General features: G+C 41.2%; 1 protein-coding gene across 13 annotated transcripts in view; it reads left to right on the forward strand.

The window, feature by feature from the left end:
- ERC2 (ELKS/RAB6-interacting/CAST family member 2) overlaps positions 1 to 18,428 on the forward strand; it is a 1,259,367-nt gene that overhangs the window by 808,853 nt on the left and 432,086 nt on the right. For all 13 annotated transcript variants that reach the window (XR_001899786.3, XR_001899782.3, XR_001899781.3 and 10 more), the window contains one exon: positions 8,989 to 9,124. Coding sequence is in view for 10 of the 13 variants with exons in the window: in XM_031662799.1 (XP_031518659.1) it covers positions 8,989 to 9,124 (136 nt within the window). In the remaining 3 variants the exon portion in view is untranslated. The remainder of the gene's footprint in view (positions 1 to 8,988; positions 9,125 to 18,428) is intronic.

An 18,428-nucleotide genomic window follows, 5' to 3' on the forward strand; every position in this document is an offset into this window, starting at 1 on the left:
AACACTGAGTTCTGCAGAGGGTGAGAAAGTTGCCTTTCCTTTCCCCTTGGAGTTTCCTATGGGCTCATGCCAATCCTACCAAGTCCATCAGGAGGGGTAGGAGGGCATCTGCAGTCACCCAGGGTCTCTCTGCCCTCCATCTCTGGGGCCTTCCTGAATAGGCTCGATCATTTCTTAGCATTGGCTTTCAGGCACTGGGTTCCGTTTACATTTCAGGTGGTGTTGCATCCATATTTGGGGGAGGTTTCAGGGCCAGAATACGGGAGAATGTTTGAAGGAATCAGCCCTTCAGAACCTCCACCGGAGTGAAGGAAAATAAACCCTTCTTTTGCTAATTGTGACCTTCTGCTGTGTCACCTGCTAAGATTGCTCCCAAGGTTTTCTTGGCTTGGGTGGGAAAGTAAATGGTAAGTGTAGTGGGGAGTAGATAAGTGCTCTAGAAGAGGGTTGGGGCAAGGGGATCAGGCTCTTGATGGCTGCAGTGGCCCATCTGGAGTGGCTGCTGCAAAGATACTGGCTGCAGTGGGGAGGCACAGCTGGGGTTGCATGCTCTGTGGGTCCAGCGGGATCCAAGAACAGGCCGGAGCCCTGCCCCCTACTGAGCTAGCAGAGCAGGAGCCCTACACTGGCTACAGCTGCCCAGCTGTGGCTCTGGACCCATGCATCCCTGCACTCTCAGGGGCCAGAAAGCCCCCAGTGCCCACAGGCTCAGAAGTGCCTGTTTCTGCTCCCTGTCCTCTTCCCACTCCTGGTGCCTGCTTCTGTGTGGAGCAAAGTTGTGGCCAAGTCTGGGCGCTGCTGCAACCTGGCCAGGTGTGTGCATGCTCAAGGCAGCACTGACATTCCAGTTTTCTGTTACCTCGGCCCCCTCTGGACTTTGGGTGCCGACGAGCACAAGTGGGAGGCCAGGGGTGCTGAGGACGGCTTGGCATGGGCCTGCAGGCACCCCTCCACATGAATATCCTGGGCACTGTGGATGGCATGTTGATGGCAGCGGGAGGCAGACAGGTTTCTGGGCAGAAAGGGACAGATCCCTGGTGAAGCCCCACCTTCAAGCCAGGGACAGACTGAAGCCTGGGGACTGGGCTGCCTGTTCTGGGTGGAGTCTGAAGCCCAGAGTGAGAACTTCTGATGCCTTTTCTGGGCCTGCGCATGGCCACCCATGGAACAATCAGCATGCACTTTCTCCCTTCTGAGCCCATAAAAACCCTGGACTCATCCAGACTCACACAGATGTTGGGACTACCAGCTGCAGGAAGGAGCTACCTGCTTCGGGTCTCCTTGACTTTTCAGGACAACCTGCCTGTGGATAGGAGCTACCCACCATGAGTTTCCTCTTTGCTGAGAGCTGAACACTCATTGGGATGACCTGCCTGCAGAAAGGAGCTACCCATTTCGGGTCTCCTGGGAGCTGTTCTGTCACTCAGTGAAGCTCCTCTCCACCTTGCTCACCCTCCAGTTGTCCATGTTCTTCATTCTTCCTGGAAGTGGGACAAGAACTTAGGACCCACTGAATGGTGGGACAGAAAAAGCTGTAACAGAAACAGGACTGAAACACACCCCCAACTCACCATATTGTAGGTGGTGAGGAGAGAAGAGCTGCGGCTCTTTGGAAAGCCCAGACCTAGGGTCTCCCAGAGCCAGGGCTGTGACACCCTCTCTGAGGCTCTGCGGTTCCTGGTGTCTCCAAGCTTCTGGGTACCACCACGTTCCCTGGTGCCTGCAAGGGAAGTCACTTGTGGTACACCTGGTCCAGCTGCAGCCTTACACGGAGCAGGCGCCTGGAGCTGCGCCCCCTGCCACAGCTGGTGTACCTGGCTGTGTGCAGTAGCCAGACTCCATGCTTGCTGACACACCCCTCATCACTCTATGTCTGGCTTGCCCTTGGCAGGCATGGGATCTGAGATGGTAGTGTGAGCTGAGCGCAGCCTGCTGAGTCGAGTGGGTTGAACGAACCCACTTTGCTTGTGGGCTCAAGCAAAACCCAAGCAGGGGTGCTGCTGGCCACAGAGGTTTTCAGCTGGTAGAGCAACACCCTAAGGATCCTGTGACACTGTTATTTATAAAGCACTCACTGTGTGCCAGGAACTATTTTAAGAGCCTTAGGTTTATTAAATCATTTAACATCCCCATCCCCTAATGAGATAACTTGACCAGGGTTACAGACTTGGTAAGGGATGCCGCTGCAATAAGAATGTGGCTGACCTGGCAACAAAGTCCTTGATCTTGGGCATCTTACTGCACTGCCTCTTGGCCCCCTTGGTCACATATGATTCAATCATTTTTTCAGGCTTAGCAAGGAATAGGAACATCTTCCCCAAGGAGGGTTTTGCTAGTGGGGCCTGATGCTACAAGATGGAGGCCAAAATTGTCTTTGCCTGCAAGCAGTTCTTCTTCTCAAGTTTTCAAATCTGAACACTGTCTCTGACACCTTTCTTTTAGCTATCTTATGCTATGTTATCAGGTTCTGGGTGTGTCCTGCTGGTCTGGTAAATGACAGATGTCTTTTTTTTAAGTATGTTGGCATTGTCAGATTTAACTGAGGGTGGCTTTGTCTCTGGGCCCTTGTGTAGCCCCAAGCACCACAGAGGAGGTGGAAGACACAATGCATGATGGTACTCACCTCCGGGGAGCAAGGAGCATCAGTAGGGAGAGGAGGAAGAATAAAGCAAGGAGGGAAGCCAAGACAGCAAATGTGGGGATGTGGGCTTGGGCATCCTGCTGCATGGCTTTGACAAGGACTTACGCAGTTGACCATGATCAAAACTAGTAGCCAAAAAGCTGGGCTGTTCTTGAGAGGCTGCCACAAGGTGCAAAAGTCCACGAGCTCTGGCTTATCCTGGAGCTAAGTCTTCAGACCTTTCTCTAGCTTTTGGCTCTTTGCTGGGAGGAGAGTTAGGTTCAAGTTGCCACAGCTGGCCAGATCCTTTCTCTTCCTGGAAAGGATATCATGCTCATGACATTCAGCACATTTATGCTTGCTGTAAAAACAAATCCTTAGAATATTTATGAAAGCTTTCTAAAATGTATAACTTTGCTGGAGTACTGAATGGTATTTACAAGCTTCAAAAAAAAATGGAATCATCTCAGTGGTTACAAGTAAAAACTTCTATTATCGGAAATTCTGCTTGCAATGTGCATTGTCAGCTTCCATTGTATGTGTGTGGCCCATCTACTTGAGCAGTCATTTCAGGAGCCCAGCTTACTTACCTATGGCTGTCATGAGCTTCCTGCAATGCTTCCATTAGGATAACCTGCTAGGAATGTAACTCATCTCATTATTAAGGAAAGTGTAAGTGGGAGCTAAATGTGTGACATAAAGCATTCAATAATGCATTCCAAAGTCCATTGTTTGAGGTATTTGGAATACTTGCTGTTCTGAAATGGGTAACAAGGCACTAAATATGTGTGCACAATATTGCACAAGACATGATTACATTCTTCTTACTGTAAGCTAAGAGTGAAACAGAGTGAACATGATGTAGTCCGTTCTAAGCATTTTACCAGTACTAACTCATCAACCCCTCACAATCACCCTATGAGTTAGATACAGTTATTGTTTTCATTTTTATATGTGAGGAACCCGAGGCACAAAGATTAAGAAGCTTGCCCATGGCCACACAGCTAGAAATGGCAGACTGCTGATGGGATTCCAGGCAGTCTTCTTCCAAGGTTTATGCTATTAGCCACTGCTGTCCCTAGAAGATTCATATGGCCAAGAAATAGTCTTTCATAGGATTGCACCATTTTATACTTGCAGTTAAACATACATCTACTTATTTGTCCAACAGGAATGAATGCATATATCCACAAAAAGACTGGTATAAGAATGTTCATTGCAACTTTATTCTTAACAGTAAAAGAAAATTAAACAGCCCAAATATCCATTAACAAGGAAATAGCTAATCAAACTATAGTGTATTCATACAATGGAATAGTACTCAGCAATAAGCAATGAACTATAATACAAACAACAATATGAATAATAAATCTCAAACCTTTATGCTAAGCAAAAGAAGTCAGATACAAAAGATTATGTACCATATGATTCCATATATATAAAGTTTAAGAGCAAACAAAAGAAATCCATATAAATAAAGATTAGAATAGTGATCACTTCTGGGAAGAGGGAAGGGTCATGAGGCAGGGTGATGGCAATGCTCTATATTTTGATTGGTCAAAAACCTTTGACGTGTACACTTAATATTTGTGCATCTTCATGTACGTATTTATACCCCATTTACACACACACACACATGCACACACACACACACCCATACAGTATAAATTGAAGATCCCATTTCCTCCCAAATCCATTCCCTTCTTCAGTCATGACCACTGTTTTTATAGACTGGTGTGGAGTTTCCAGGAGTTTCCATTTATATGCATGTGTGTCTGTATACATCCAAATAGACATTCCTATTTTAACATAAATAAGATCAGACTATATGTATTATTTCTATTTCTGCTACCTGCTTTCCTTTTTGAGTAATAATATATCCTAAAGGCTTTTCCATGTCCATACTTCATTTTGCCTTAATCTTTTTAGAGACCCTGATTTTATGTTATGAATATACTTAATTTCTTCAGTTTCCTTCTGATGGATGATTAGGCAATTTTCAAATTTTTACTTTTACAGTTGTAATGGAAATGTTTGTATATATATGTAATATATATATATGGATGTGCACATGTGCAAACACTTTTGTAGGTTGTTTTCCTAGAAGAAGGGTTTCCTTAGGCAAAAGGAAGGTATGCTTTGGTGGAAATTGCCAAATTGATTTCCAAAAATCCTTTTGTTAATTACACTCCTCCTGACCAATGTGAGAGAGCTACATTCCTGCATTCTTCCCAGCAATGAATATTACCAATCTTTAAAAGTTTTTGAGAGCAGATGGGTGAAAAAGTGGCATCTTTTTGTTTCTATTGAGATTTCAAAATAAGTTTCGATTTTCTCCTTGTTTTGCAAATATGCGCATGCCCTTGGACAAACATATGCATCTCCCGTCCTGCACTCCTAGCTATGTAATTCCAGAGGTCTGACATGTTCTCACTACCAAGTTAGCACTTTATTCTTAGAATTTGACAGATGATTCTAGTGAAAATGGCAGGATTCTGTTCTCTCTGACATGCTTTCTTAATATGGTAGTCATTGTTGACCTTGAACCTGTTGGAAATTTTTAATTTAATGCAAATTCCTTGATGGCAACTGAATTTTGAATAGTGACATCCCTTGCTTTATGAAACTGGTAAATTTAAATTAAACATTGAAAATTAACCTTACCACTATATTTTCCAAATACTTCTTTTACCATAATTGTTTTTATCTTTTTAAAATTTACATTTTGCATATATTCTTAATGCTGCTTTTTTTCTGGAGAAAAAATTCACCCCAAAGAAACCTTTTTTTTTTTTTTTTTTTTTTAAATAATGGAGCAGGTCAGTCTCTGGCAGAGCCTTGCCAAGTGGTTGGGTGTTTGACAAAGAGTGATACTTGCTTCTGGGGCAGGATAGTAAGAAGGCGTGGCAGTCTCCATGACCAGGGCCCTTCCCGTCTAGATTTTGGAGATATTTGAAAGCTGTACTGAATTTAGCACTTTGATTCATTCAGTGTGGGTGTACTTCTGCAGGTAGGGGAAGATGTGGAGACTAATAGGTCACTTACAGATTTTATTCTTACAAATGCTGAAGTTGTTGCTAGCAAAAATCACTGTGGTCATTTTTTCACTGAGCATCTGTGAGGGAATTTTCTCTTCTCTAAGAGATCTAGTATTTTTAAATTTCATGACTCCTCTGCCTGCGTTCCTCATAAATTGCCATTTTAACCTGTGTTTTAGGTAGCCTTAGGGCTTCCCTGAGAAACACTTGAGAGAGGAGTTCTCTGGTAGTGAGGCTCTGCTCACCTGTTCCACCCCACTTCTTGCTTCTTTCCTACCTGTGCGAGAGCATTCCTTCATTTCCCTTTTGACTTTCAGGTAAGCATTAAGTGAAAGAAGGGCTTCAACTGCTAGAAATATCTTTGAAAACCGTGGCACTACTTCAGGAGAGTGTGGACACTTTATATGTAGCTATTGACAGTTTCATGTACAAATACAAGATGATCATTCTCATCACCTTGCTCTGCATCTCTCTAATTGGCCCAAATCCTGAGCAATGCCATTCAAAACCCGACTTTCCTTTTTCAGTCACTGGTGTCTTAAATAAGGGAGTGTTGAAAGGAGTGGCTAGAGATAGACCTCCAGCATAATGTCAAAACTTCAGTTCCCCATTTTTCTTAGCCACTAATTCTTTTTTTTTTTTTTGTTTGTTTGTTTTGTTTCGTTTTGTTTTGTTTTTTTTTGAGATGGAGTCTTGCTCTGTCACCCAGGCTGGAGTGCAGTCAGTGGTGTGATCTTGGCTCAGTGCAACCTCCACTTCCCACGTTCATGCCATTCTCCTGCCTCAGCCTCCCAAGTAGCTGGGACTACAGGTGCCTGCCACCACGCCCGGCTATTTTTTTTTTCCATATTTTTAGTAGAGAGGGGTTTCACTGTGGTAGACAGGATGGTCTCAATCTCCTGACCCCGTGATCCACCTGCCTTGGCCTCCCAAAGTGCTGGGATTATAGGCGTGAGCCACGGCACCTGGCCGCCGCTCATTCTTAGGAAAGCTTTAAGGGACATGTGGGTTTAGAATTTGCTTTTATTCTTTGGGATTGAAAAATCGTTGCAGTGTCCCTGAAAGTAAGGTCACTGTGTTCAGACTGCTCTAAGAACTTTGTGGGAGTTCTTTCACTATGCAAATGATGTTTGTAATAATAATCTGTATTTGTCACCCATACTTGGGACAGAGGCACTTTTAGCAGTTGGTTCTATTTAATACTATACTCTAAAGTGATACAATTATTTCTTTTAAAAAATACCCTCTAATTAAACAGTCACACGAATCATCCTAACCTCTCCATTATATCCTGTTACTGAGCTCTGGCCTTATTTCCTAAGGAACTGGAAAATATGACTGCCCTAGGTTTGCATGGGCTTTGGAAATACTGTGTCCTCATTCAATTAGAAAGCAAGATTCATTCTTAACATCTTTATACTAACCAAAAGACAGTTTTCTCAAAGTGGATTAGCACGCAAGTTTGACTTGGTGGCTTCATGTGTGTACCTTGCTGTATCAGGTAAAAATGGAGAAATATTGGACAAAAATTATGCAACTCAAAGACTAAGGAGATGGTCATTCTATCATACTTTATAACCTCCTAATAAGTGCTACCAATAATATTTAAATCATGGCTTCAGTTAGTGTAAATATTCATAAGAAGCCAAAATGTTCAGAATATATAAGTGCAGAAAATATTAGTTTTTTATATATATATATATATAGAGAGAGAGAGAGTGTGTGTGTGTGTGTGTGAGAGTGTGTGTTATTTAGAGATGGGGCCTTGCTATGTTGCACAGGCTGGACTCTAACTCCTGGGCTCAAGTGATCCTCCTGCCTCAGACTCCTGAGTAGCTGGGACTACAGGCATGAGCCACTGCACCCTTGGACTATTTTTATTAACAGGGAGTACACTGTTAGTGCCAGATAATATTATTCTACTAACTAAACAATGCTCTTGTGCTTTGTTTGCTTGGAATGGGAGAGAGTAGGGGAGTATATAATTTATGGGGACTAGAAATAAGAGTTTCTTGTGGAGAGCAGTTTTCATTTGATTTTACTTGCTTCAATTTCATGTTTGCTGTTTATCATCTAGTTCTTACCTTGTTTACATTTTCAAAAGATCAGTGATTCTCACTATGTTTTTTACTGAGTCAGGGCTCAGTAACAGTGGTTGACGTGGCAATGCTGGGGTATGGGGGAAAGGGATCCGAAGGGACCCCAAATGATTCTGCTGCTCATCCCTCCTCTTGTGGTCAATACTCCCGAGCCCTCCGTACTGCCCTCCTACCTCCTCATGTGTTGGATTAGATTTATTACAGCTGCTGTGGACATGGTTGCCTAAATCTGTGGAATGTTTTGCTAAACGCTGCTGGTGCAATAGTACACATTAAGCTTATAATTCCCATTGTTGTTTTCTTGAACCCGTTCTTTATACTAAGTCTTTTACTCACTTGATCACTTTATGATTTTGCACTTTGACATCCTGTAGATTCATTAAGAATTTTTACTCCAAGCCCCAGAACTTTGTTTAACATTATGATTAGCCAAATTGTTATTGTGTTTGAGCTAAGTGATGACAATGTATTTGATTGGAGCCTTGTAATTGTTATTTTAAAATCAAAGTAATGGATTTTGATCTCAGAATAAAAACATGATCCAAAAGAATAATAATGATAATAATTAGAACAGCACCCAATTAGAAGAAAATAAATGCCCTATCATGGACCAGAGGCCCTATGTGCCTGGGCCCTGCCTACCTGTGCAGTCCCATCTCCCACCCACATCTACCCTTCCCTGGATTAGCCTCACTGCAGCCTTCCGGTTTCTTCTTTCCTGTCTTGGGAATTACATGCATTGTTCTCTCTACTTGAGAGCTCCGCCACTGGTGTTTCTCTTGGTTAGCTCCTTCTAGTCTCACCCACAGTCTCACTTTGCTAGGGAGGCTTTCCCTGGCCACAGCATCTAAAGTCGTCTCCTTCCACTCCACCTGTCCACACAAGCACATCACTGTCTCTCACAGCATGCTGTTTGTTTCCTTCAACGTTACGAAACCTAACTCGTGTTTCCTTGATACTTGTCCATCTTTCCCACTGGCCTCTAAGCTCCATGAGGGTGAAGATTATACCTGCCCCATTTGCCATTGCAGCCCCAGTGCTTTCCTGGGACCTGGTATTAAGTGGATGCTCAATACATATTTGTAGTTGAATTAATGGATTATTTGGAAGTATCATCTTTTTCCCAAGCCCATATCCAGATAGCCTATGCTTAGTACTTCCTGAGTCTATTTGTGATAACATATGATCTTCCAGTGGTAGAATTTAACCAAGCTGTGCTGACTTTTCTCAGGCATATGAAAGATCAGAATAAGAAGGTGGCCAACCTCAAGCACAATCAACAGTTGGAAAAGAAGAAAAATGCTCAGCTACTAGAAGAAGTCCGCAGGCGAGAAGATAGCATGGCTGACAACTCACAGCATTTGCAGGTAAGCACGAGCTTCTCTTCTTAATCCCTAAATAACTAGAGATGGACTCTCTCAGAAATGTCACCATTGCTGCTGGAAGATATTCACAGAAATGGTGGACTTTACCTTTGCCTGGGTCTAGCACTAACAAGGAACCCAGTAGGTCTTTCCCAGGGAGGGTCATCATTTTCAGAACGGTGGCCATGAAAAGCCAATTACGGTAGAGCCTAGAAATACAACGCAGAGTCTTTTGGTTCCTGTAACTCACCTTAAAAGGTAAGGGCTGCATTTATATAGTTGGCAAGAAACTTAAAACATAGAAATGTCTTCATTTTCAATTTATATTTAAATTATTTTGGGAATAGAAGAAGGCAAATGTGTGTGTATTATCACAGAAGGTATTTGGGTGAGGATGCATTCAGCTGATCCCAGACAGTTTACAAAACCAGTTTTGTTTTGTTCAAGACTGCGAGGCTCAGGCACAGATCATTATTCTGTCTTCTCCGTGAATATAGTTATCTTTCAGTGGACAGTTCTATCTTAGAAACAAACCAACTCACTGGAAACACCAATTTTTCCTCATTAACCACCCTTATTTTTGGCCAAGGAGTGCTCCCCATGTACTCAATAAAACATTCAAGTTAAAACAGGGCATTTGCTTTGAAGTTTCTTTATTTATTCCAGGGTGCCTTTAAACAGAGCAGTTCAAGTTGGCTGGAGTTCATGTTAAATTTTGGTTATTAATTAGTGTCTTTCTCCAGTCATATATTAGGTTTCCTCCTTGGAGATAGGAGAAGTTAGATAATTTCAATATGTACTCATAGTTCATCTTTTTAATTGGCCAAAAGAAAAATCAATAATTATTCCAGAGTAGGAAATACAAGGAAGTACCTTGCATAGGGCATGGCACATGGGGACTCGTTAGTCAATATCAGTGTTTTTTTTTTTTTCTCTCTGTGTCCTAGACATGCCTTCTGGTGTCACTGAAGGCCCTTTACATTGATGCCTGATTTGGAGCATTCACTGAATAGTGAGACAATAGTAGGTGGGCCCAGAACTTTTTTTTTTGTTTGAGATGGAGTCTCCCTCTGTCACCCAGGCTGGAGAGCAGTGGCGTGAACTTGGCTCACTGTAAGCTCCACCTCCAGGGTTCATGCCATTCTCCTGCCTCAGCCTCCCATGTAGCTGGGACTACAGGTGCCTGCCACCAGGCCCGGCTAATTTTTTTTCTATTTTTAGTAGAGACGCGGTTTCACCATGTTAGCCAGGATGGTCTCAATCTCTTGACCTCGTGATCCGCCTACCTCGGCCTCCCAAAGTGTTGGGATTACAGGTGTGAGCCACTGCACCCAGCCAGGTGGGCCCAGAACTTTAAAGAGGACCTGACGCTAGGGGTCACCTTGCTATGGTGTATTCTGTAAAAGAAGAATAATAATTGCATCTGCTTCAGAGTAGTTGTGAGACTTAAAGAGTCAAAGCATATAAATAACTTAGAATTGACTATGCCCAAAATAAGCGTTCATGACTAACGGTTGTTATAACAAGGAAAAGGTAAATGAAACATTAAAAACGATTTGTCTACTATATGCAGAGGTATTTCTACAGTTCTAATCTGATATGCAATGAGCATCAAAGTTTTTATCTTTTCTATATATAGTAATTTCTTCTTTTCTAAGGGCACATCTAGTTATGGAAATTAATGTCTTGTTTTGGCCCATGAACTTTTGTAGAGCAATATTTTCATAATGGGCCTTGATAACTACCTCATAGCCCTATTCATAAAAGATAGCGTGGTCTGGAATTGCTTAGTTGCATTCCTGACCACCCGAAATAAAGGATAGCATTTGAAATGCAGTAAAAAGTAATCACGATTACTTTTGATGAAAATGTCTCTGGTTAAGGTTAATAGAGAGTAAACCTCCCACTTCTCTGGATTGTTAAGCAGACGTGCTCAGATGTAGTAATTACTGCCTTCTGAAAACAAAACTTTCTGGAGGCACTTGACTTTTTTAATATTGTTATTGTTTTGAGCATTTCTCGTTTACAAGTTAGCCTGTTAAGCCTTTAAGTGTCAGTCAACCGGGATTTAGCCTGGCTGGTTGGTGGTTGTGGCAATGGCACCTGTTAATTTTTATTTATTCTACACAAGCATTTGGTAACAACTGGATACACTGGCTTCATGATTTCAACCAACCCAATAGGTATTATATCCAGAAAAATATAATGTAGTGTATTGCCTACAACAATAACAGCTAGTGGATCAGGCTTCAAAGAAGAGCACCAAGAGATTCAACTAGTTGGTATGAAAGTTGGTAAAAAAGTTGAATGAAGATAGAGTGATTATGTTTTTTATTGTTCAAACCAGAACACAAAAGGCATAGACAAAATCTGCGTCACCTCAGTCAAACCTAGATACATAGCACAGTACGAAACATTTTACAAATCCAGTCTTCTTTATTTCATAAGTTTATAGTTTTCCGACAGAAATTGCAAACTCAAATGCTTTCAGAGTCTAGGCTTTTAACATAAGAAACAGGCTTGTGTGTAGGAAAAATAACGATGTCTGGTTCTTTCTGCCTATTTTTTATGGTTTATTTTTGGTAGAGATGTGTCAGTTAGCAATTGCCATAATAATGCTGTGCTGTGCAACAAATCACCCCAAAACCCAGTGGCTTTATAGTACCAATAGTTTATTCTTACAGATTTGCAGGTTGACTAACTGGCCCAGCTGCTCTAAGGTGGGTTTGACTGGGCACTTCTTCTACTCACTGCACGTCTGTGGTGGTGTCTGGGGCAGCTCTGTTACACGTGTTCATTCTGAGGCCGAACAGGTGTGAGCAACCCAGGGAAAACTCTTCTAGTGACAGTTGCTGAGGCACAAGAGAATAAGCAAAACATGCTAGGCCTCACAAGGCCTAGTCTTGAACTGATATTGTGATTTTCACCCTTTGCATTGGCCCAAAGCAAAGCACATAGCCAAGCCACAGATTGGAAAAGTACACTCTACTCACAAAGACAAAAATGTATGGGAGTAGATACGAGGAGAGGTGAAGAATTGGGGCCAATTATTCAGTCTATCAAAAGAGACAAGCCCTGGAGAAGTATTTCTCTATTATAAGAAAAATAGCATATGCCTAATGAAAAAGTTCAGCTGTGGGTGGCCTTAGTGTGTGGATATACTTGAGGGTGGTGGGGAGCTGTAGGGAACTCAAGAACCCTTACTCATCTAAGGGAGTAGTGGCCACTACGCTCTGGTTGAACACTGCTGTAAAGGTGGGCCTAGGGTGGTGGGTGGGACCCCCGATTGTCCAAGATAATCCATAAAATGGGAATTTGTATGTGAAATCTGTGGACTTTAGGAAGTTAGTTGAATTTTTAAACACTCTGGGATCCTGTGAAGCACATGTGCACATGAGTTGCCCACTGGCTTGTGGCCTCTGCTGCGTGGCTTGGCACTTTGATCCCTGTGGGTCTACATAGTGTAAATAAACTGACTAAGAATACACCCTAGTTAGCCGAACTTGACTCATTGGAAAGGTGGCAGTTTAGTATTTGTCCTGAGTCCTCATTTTGTTTGAAGATACTTGAATTATTGTTTCTTAAAGGAAACCATCCACAATCAACAGGAATAGGGAATGTTCTTGATTTAGCTTCTCAAATCATTTTTTGGAGCATTGACAAGGAGAACAGGAAGGGAAGGATGCAGAACTATGGAGTTGAACTAGCCAGTGTTCAAATACTGGCCCTTATTATTATTAGCTTAAGGCCTTGAGTATGGCAGAGAATCTCTCTGACCCTTACTTTTTTCATCTGTAAATGGGGATTGCAATCTTTACCTCCCTGGGTGGGTTAAATAAAATAAGGTTTGTGAAAGAACCTAGCACAGTACCTGACATATGTGGACTTCAGTTACTAGAGTTTTCTCCCAGAGAGACTGATAATGAGCTTTTAATCATAGAAGACAGTGACCATTGGGAGTATCAACCAACAAATTCTTTGCAACTATTTTACACTGATGAGTAATACAGATATAGAACACACACCAGTAAATGGAAATTCCCAATAAAGCATTAAAAAAACATTTTGGGCAATAAGGAGGAAAATTAAAACATTCTTCAAGTTAATGTTGAATTGTGTGTGAAAGGTGGATGTGAAAGAGCGTGATTTTCTTGTATAATTCTGCAGAGCTTTTCCCAGAACACAGATTATAGGGCATGATATTTATGTCTGACCTTGGGGCTTTGGGCTTCTGTGTGTCCCATCAGAGCCCACATGGAGGTTTTTCAACAAGGTGTCTTTCTGGAGATTCACACTAAATCGTCATTTCCAGAATGGGATGCTTTTTTTTTTTTTTTTTTTTTTTTTTTTTTAAAGCTCTACCTATTTCTCACTGAGTAAATATGCCAATTTGAAACCCCAGTGGATATCCTTGTAGATTTTGGCTGCATTTTTCCATGTGTAGCTTATCGAGTTAATAAACTAACTTTCTAAAAAATGCACAAGCCAATGTTTTATGCTCCTTTTCTGTTACATGTCTGCAGAATTCTCTTCAATTTATTGCCTGAAAACTAAAGTCTGTTCTTGTGTGCTTCCGTTTCCAAATTATAGGTTCCCAGGGAACCGTAAAGTTTCTTCTCTGCCCGTGGTTAAACCCAAGTGTGATCACTTTAAAAAGCAAATGAATGTTCTCATTTATTCTTGTCCTTTTAATAGAATTCTAAAAAAAAAAAAAAAAAAAAAAAAAAAAGGCTAGAAAGACAATTTTATTTTTTAATTTGTGTAACCCTGTACAGCCAATATCTTTTTTCGAAGGGGACTTCCTTTACTTTCCTCCTCCAATTAGAGTTGGAATCAGCTAACAGAGGAAGTGTAACAAACAACATCAACCTCAAAAATGCATAGCTTTCAGCAAAACATATAGTTCATTATGGAGTTCCCAAGGTTTGCTAAGTTGTTTCTTTGCAGAAGGTTGTGTATATCTTAAGCATCAACTTTTTAAGCTTCATATCTATATGTTCATCTCTCCAAATCACTAAGTTAAATTCATTTCTTTTTCAATTCCCTGAACTTAAAATTGTTACTTTGACTGTGATCTATGTTCATGTGTTATGGTACACTTACCTAAGTACTGCCATTAGAAGAAACCTGACCAGCAGAGTTAAGAGATTCATCATTGTCAAAATGAGTTTATTTAGTTCCTAGTTTTCCATGGCTGTTTGGTAGGCATGGTGTAGAGTGATTTAGGGAGGCTCCATTTCAGCCATCATTTTCAACATATGGAAAAGATGAGAAAGGTCATCCTAACCCAGGTTTAAAAAAGAATCCACATTTGTTTAAATTTTCATTAGAATTTAACATCATGATTTGTTTTAAGCACTGTGAAGTGTTTTATTTGTTTGTTTTACAGTTTTCTACCTTGATGGGTAGAGATTGGGAAGTTCCATTAAGTTATGGATGAATCTTATCACATTGTTGAAATGTGAACTGACCCTCATCTAATTTTTTCAGACTCTGTTCATGGTTTCAGACGAAGAGAAATACTCAAGTATTTGTTAGTCTGCAGAGGACAAGGAACGTTGACGAGTAGGACTGAGGGTCGGCACAGGAGTGCTTTCTTTCCTTGGGGATTTATTTTGACATTTGTTTTTCTTTCACACTATAATCCCCCACGAGCCAAAAAAACGACTTTTGTTGTAGCAGGCCCCTGTAGGCAGTCTCAGAAAATCTTATTTGACAATCAGTTTCAGGTAGCCTTGAGTTAAAGTCATTACTCTTTGTAGTAACTCATCGACTGTCAGGGGTGACAAGACATCCGGTGCAATGTATTTGGGAAGTAGCTATTTGTTAGAAATGTTCCAAGAAGCCAAGTGCAATCGGGTAAATAAAACTGTTATATGTGGAGTTTTTCTTCTTTCCTCCCAATAAAGTATGACTTGTTTTTCCAAATGTGCAGTAACTTGCATATTTCTTCTGAGAAACGTCTCCTGCTTTTTCCTGTGGATTTCTGACCTAATCCTCCACTTCATATAGCCCTTCTGTACAAACACAATATATTTCTATGGAAAAGAGAGGTTTACCCTTAATCAAGTGTTGCCTAATCTACCTACTAAATTACCCCCTGAAGACAGAGTGGGGTTCATTATTCTTTTCCAAAGGGTTTTCAGGTTTCACCCCATTAGTGGCTCTTTAACAGTCCTTGGCAAAGTGAATGTTTGTTTGCTGAAGGCTGAAGATCCTGCTGAATGAAATGCAACATATTTCTCAGATGTAATCATTGTTGTTATGGGGGTAGAGTTTGAAATGATAAACTTTGGGGTGGGGGATTTGGAAAAAGAAATCTTGCTTAAATGGTACAGTAATCTCTTATTTTGAGGGGGCTTTCTAAGGAAGCTCACACTATTTTTTAGATGTTATCCTATTTTGTGCCTTTTGGTCCCTGAAATAGAAATCAATAAGGGAAAAATCAATAAGTGTTCATCCTTTTGTGAGCTCCAGTGAAAACTAGAAGCAGACGTGGATCCTTTCCTAAAAGAAATGCCATGTTCCATTCTAAGGAGAGAGAAGGGCTAGGTTTGTAGAGTCTGTCTTGCCTCTGTTTATCCCTGACTCTGATCTATGGGCTTATTTTGAGGTGAAGCTTGGACTATAAACTGGAGACCCCATTTTTGTATGTTCATTAAAACCACTGCTGATGATTTGTTTAGTCAATAATAAAACAACAGCCCATCGAAGCCAGAGCCGTGTGTGCTTTCTAAATTGCTTTCATGGGGGTGATCTTCATGCTGGATCCTTTTTCTGGCCTTGAGGATTGGTAGGACCAGTTTATCTATCTTTATTTTATAGATGAGGAAACTGAGAGTCAGACAATTGTTCTGTGACTGGTCTGCAATTGTGAGTCTCATTGAAGATAAAGACTTAAGGAGGTACCAAAAGTTTGGGAGTTCTTCCTATGAAGATTGGACTAAGCCTCAGCTTTCGTACACTGAAAAAAAAAAAAAAAATGCTTCCTCAGGCAAAAGATTCTGAACCAGAATCATGCTTCAAAAACCACTGGGAAGCGAGACCTCTGAGGTGTGTGCTTGGGAGCATCTATATCTTCTTCTATTCCATTTCACTCCATAGCACGTGCAGTATCATTTTCAAAGTAAATACGGTGAAGGCATTACTGAAGAACCCATACATTGAAAGCAAGGGGACTGGGAGAAGAAAAAAATTCTGACAGCACACCTTCTTACTTTTTCCAAGGTAGAATTTATGTAATAACTCACACACAGGACTTGTGTAATCCCTAGGGTGCAATCTTGTTCAACATGCATCAAAAGGGCCAGTCTAGTTAAACCAGCTCTCCCTGGCCAGGATAATTACCTCAGGTTTACCCTGAGTTATCGCTACCAGAGGTTAGTCAGGGGGGCACCTGCAAATCACGGTGCATGACACGCTGACATCAATAACCTCTTTCCAATAGCTCAAATAGATGCTGGTATTTCAGCACATCGCTGCCCAAGGCAGAGATCTGGGCATGGTTAGCTTCTTAAAATGTTAACTTTGACTTATGGCTTGTCCAAAGCATTGCCAAGCTATATATTCAAACACTCCAGATTAAGGAAATGACAATCAATGACACAGGCAATGATTTAGATGGAAATCTTGCAAAAGGAAAATACAACTATTAAATCTGTTCCTATTCACTTAATCATCTCTCCTGTAATACACATTTGGGAAGTTGGTAACTTGAATTTATGACACTTTTAATTTCTTCTCTGCTATTACACTTTCCGTCTACATCTTATTTATGTTGCCTGGAAAAAGCCCTACAAGGTTTAAGCAATCATAAGTTTTTCTTACTAGAAAGGACCTTAGACTTCATTTAATACAAGTTCCTTGTTTTGCTGATGAAGGAAGTAGGGCCCAGCAAAGGGAAATGACCTGCCCATGATCCTAGAGGGAGTTATTGGTGGAGGGGAGACCAGATCCCAGGCCTTCTGCATCCTTGCCCAGTGCCATTTGTGCAGCCCACTGGTTCCATAAGGTATGACTACCTTTGGTAGGATTTGAATGGTTAAAATCTTCAAGCCTATACCTAAGGCTTATTCCCCTCAGCATTGGGTATTAGATTGAGCATCTAAAATTACATAAAATTACTTGGTTATTATGAATAAACTAAGCTTTATGTATATTTTATAACAGGATATTCTATCATTTCCTGTGCCTCTCTTATGTCTTTAAAACTAGGGTAACTAAAGAAGTAGTAAATCGGTGGTGGAGATAATTACTGTGAGAACAGACTGCAGAGTTTAGGACTCTTTAGATGATAAATAAAAATTAGTTTAAGTTATTTATATCTTTGCCACTTTTCTCCTTCCATAAAAGGATGTCACCCATAAAGAGAGTCAGAAAATCTCCTGTGATGGAAAACAAGTGTGGATATTTTGGAAAATTCAACCAAAAGAATGATAGCTGCTTTTTATTAAACAATGAGTTAGGCCAAGGATAATGTCTTCAGTTGTGTTCCCTGGGAAAATGAGACTCTGAGATGAACATGCAAGAAGTTTATTGAGAGTACTCTCAGAAAGGGAGGGAAGCAGGGTTAGGCACAGGGAAAAGCCAAATTGTAATGCTGCACCAAAGGCCTTAGCAGTCCCTGTCAGTTGCTCAGTAGCTGGGATAGCCATTTGGAGGGCTGTTGACCCCAACTGAGTCAACGGAGGTGGGCAATGCCAGGAGAAGGGTGTAATCTTAGACAAGGCAGCTCTCAGGGAAAGCACATCCCTGGCGCTTGGAGACAGTGTCTTGGTCCTAAGGGGTATCAGGGCAGTGCACCTACATCTACAGCAAACACCTGATGTGTCTGTTGCACATTCTTCATTGACACCCATGGCAGATACATGCCACTGATCCCAAGACAAGTCTTACCCACCCAGCTTCATAATTCTTTTCAACATAAGCAGCCATTAAAAAGCAATCATAGTTGGCCAAGTTGCTGTGTACACACAATGAATTGTTTAATTGTCCCAACAAACTAATGAAGATGTTACTATCTTTGAAACCATTTTACAGAAAAGAAGATTGAAACTTGGTGATATTAAACAAGAGAAAGAGACGATGCTGTTTCTCAGGTCTCAGTCATAAACTGGACACCTTTCTCTCTCCTGAGTGGGGCTGTTTCTTTGCTTGACTTTTATTGGGCACAGTAACTGTATCAACAGTGAAGATGCTGGTCAGGACCCTCCAAAAACAGATAGAAAAATTAGGTGGCATAAACTTGGGTAATGGAGCTTTGCATGGATTTTATGGAAAGGGATTAAGCTTTCTTTTAAGTAGTGAG

This window comes from Papio anubis, chromosome 2, assembly GCF_008728515.1.
Source record: "Papio anubis isolate 15944 chromosome 2, Panubis1.0, whole genome shotgun sequence".
Classification (NCBI taxonomy): domain Eukaryota; kingdom Metazoa; phylum Chordata; class Mammalia; order Primates; family Cercopithecidae; genus Papio; species Papio anubis.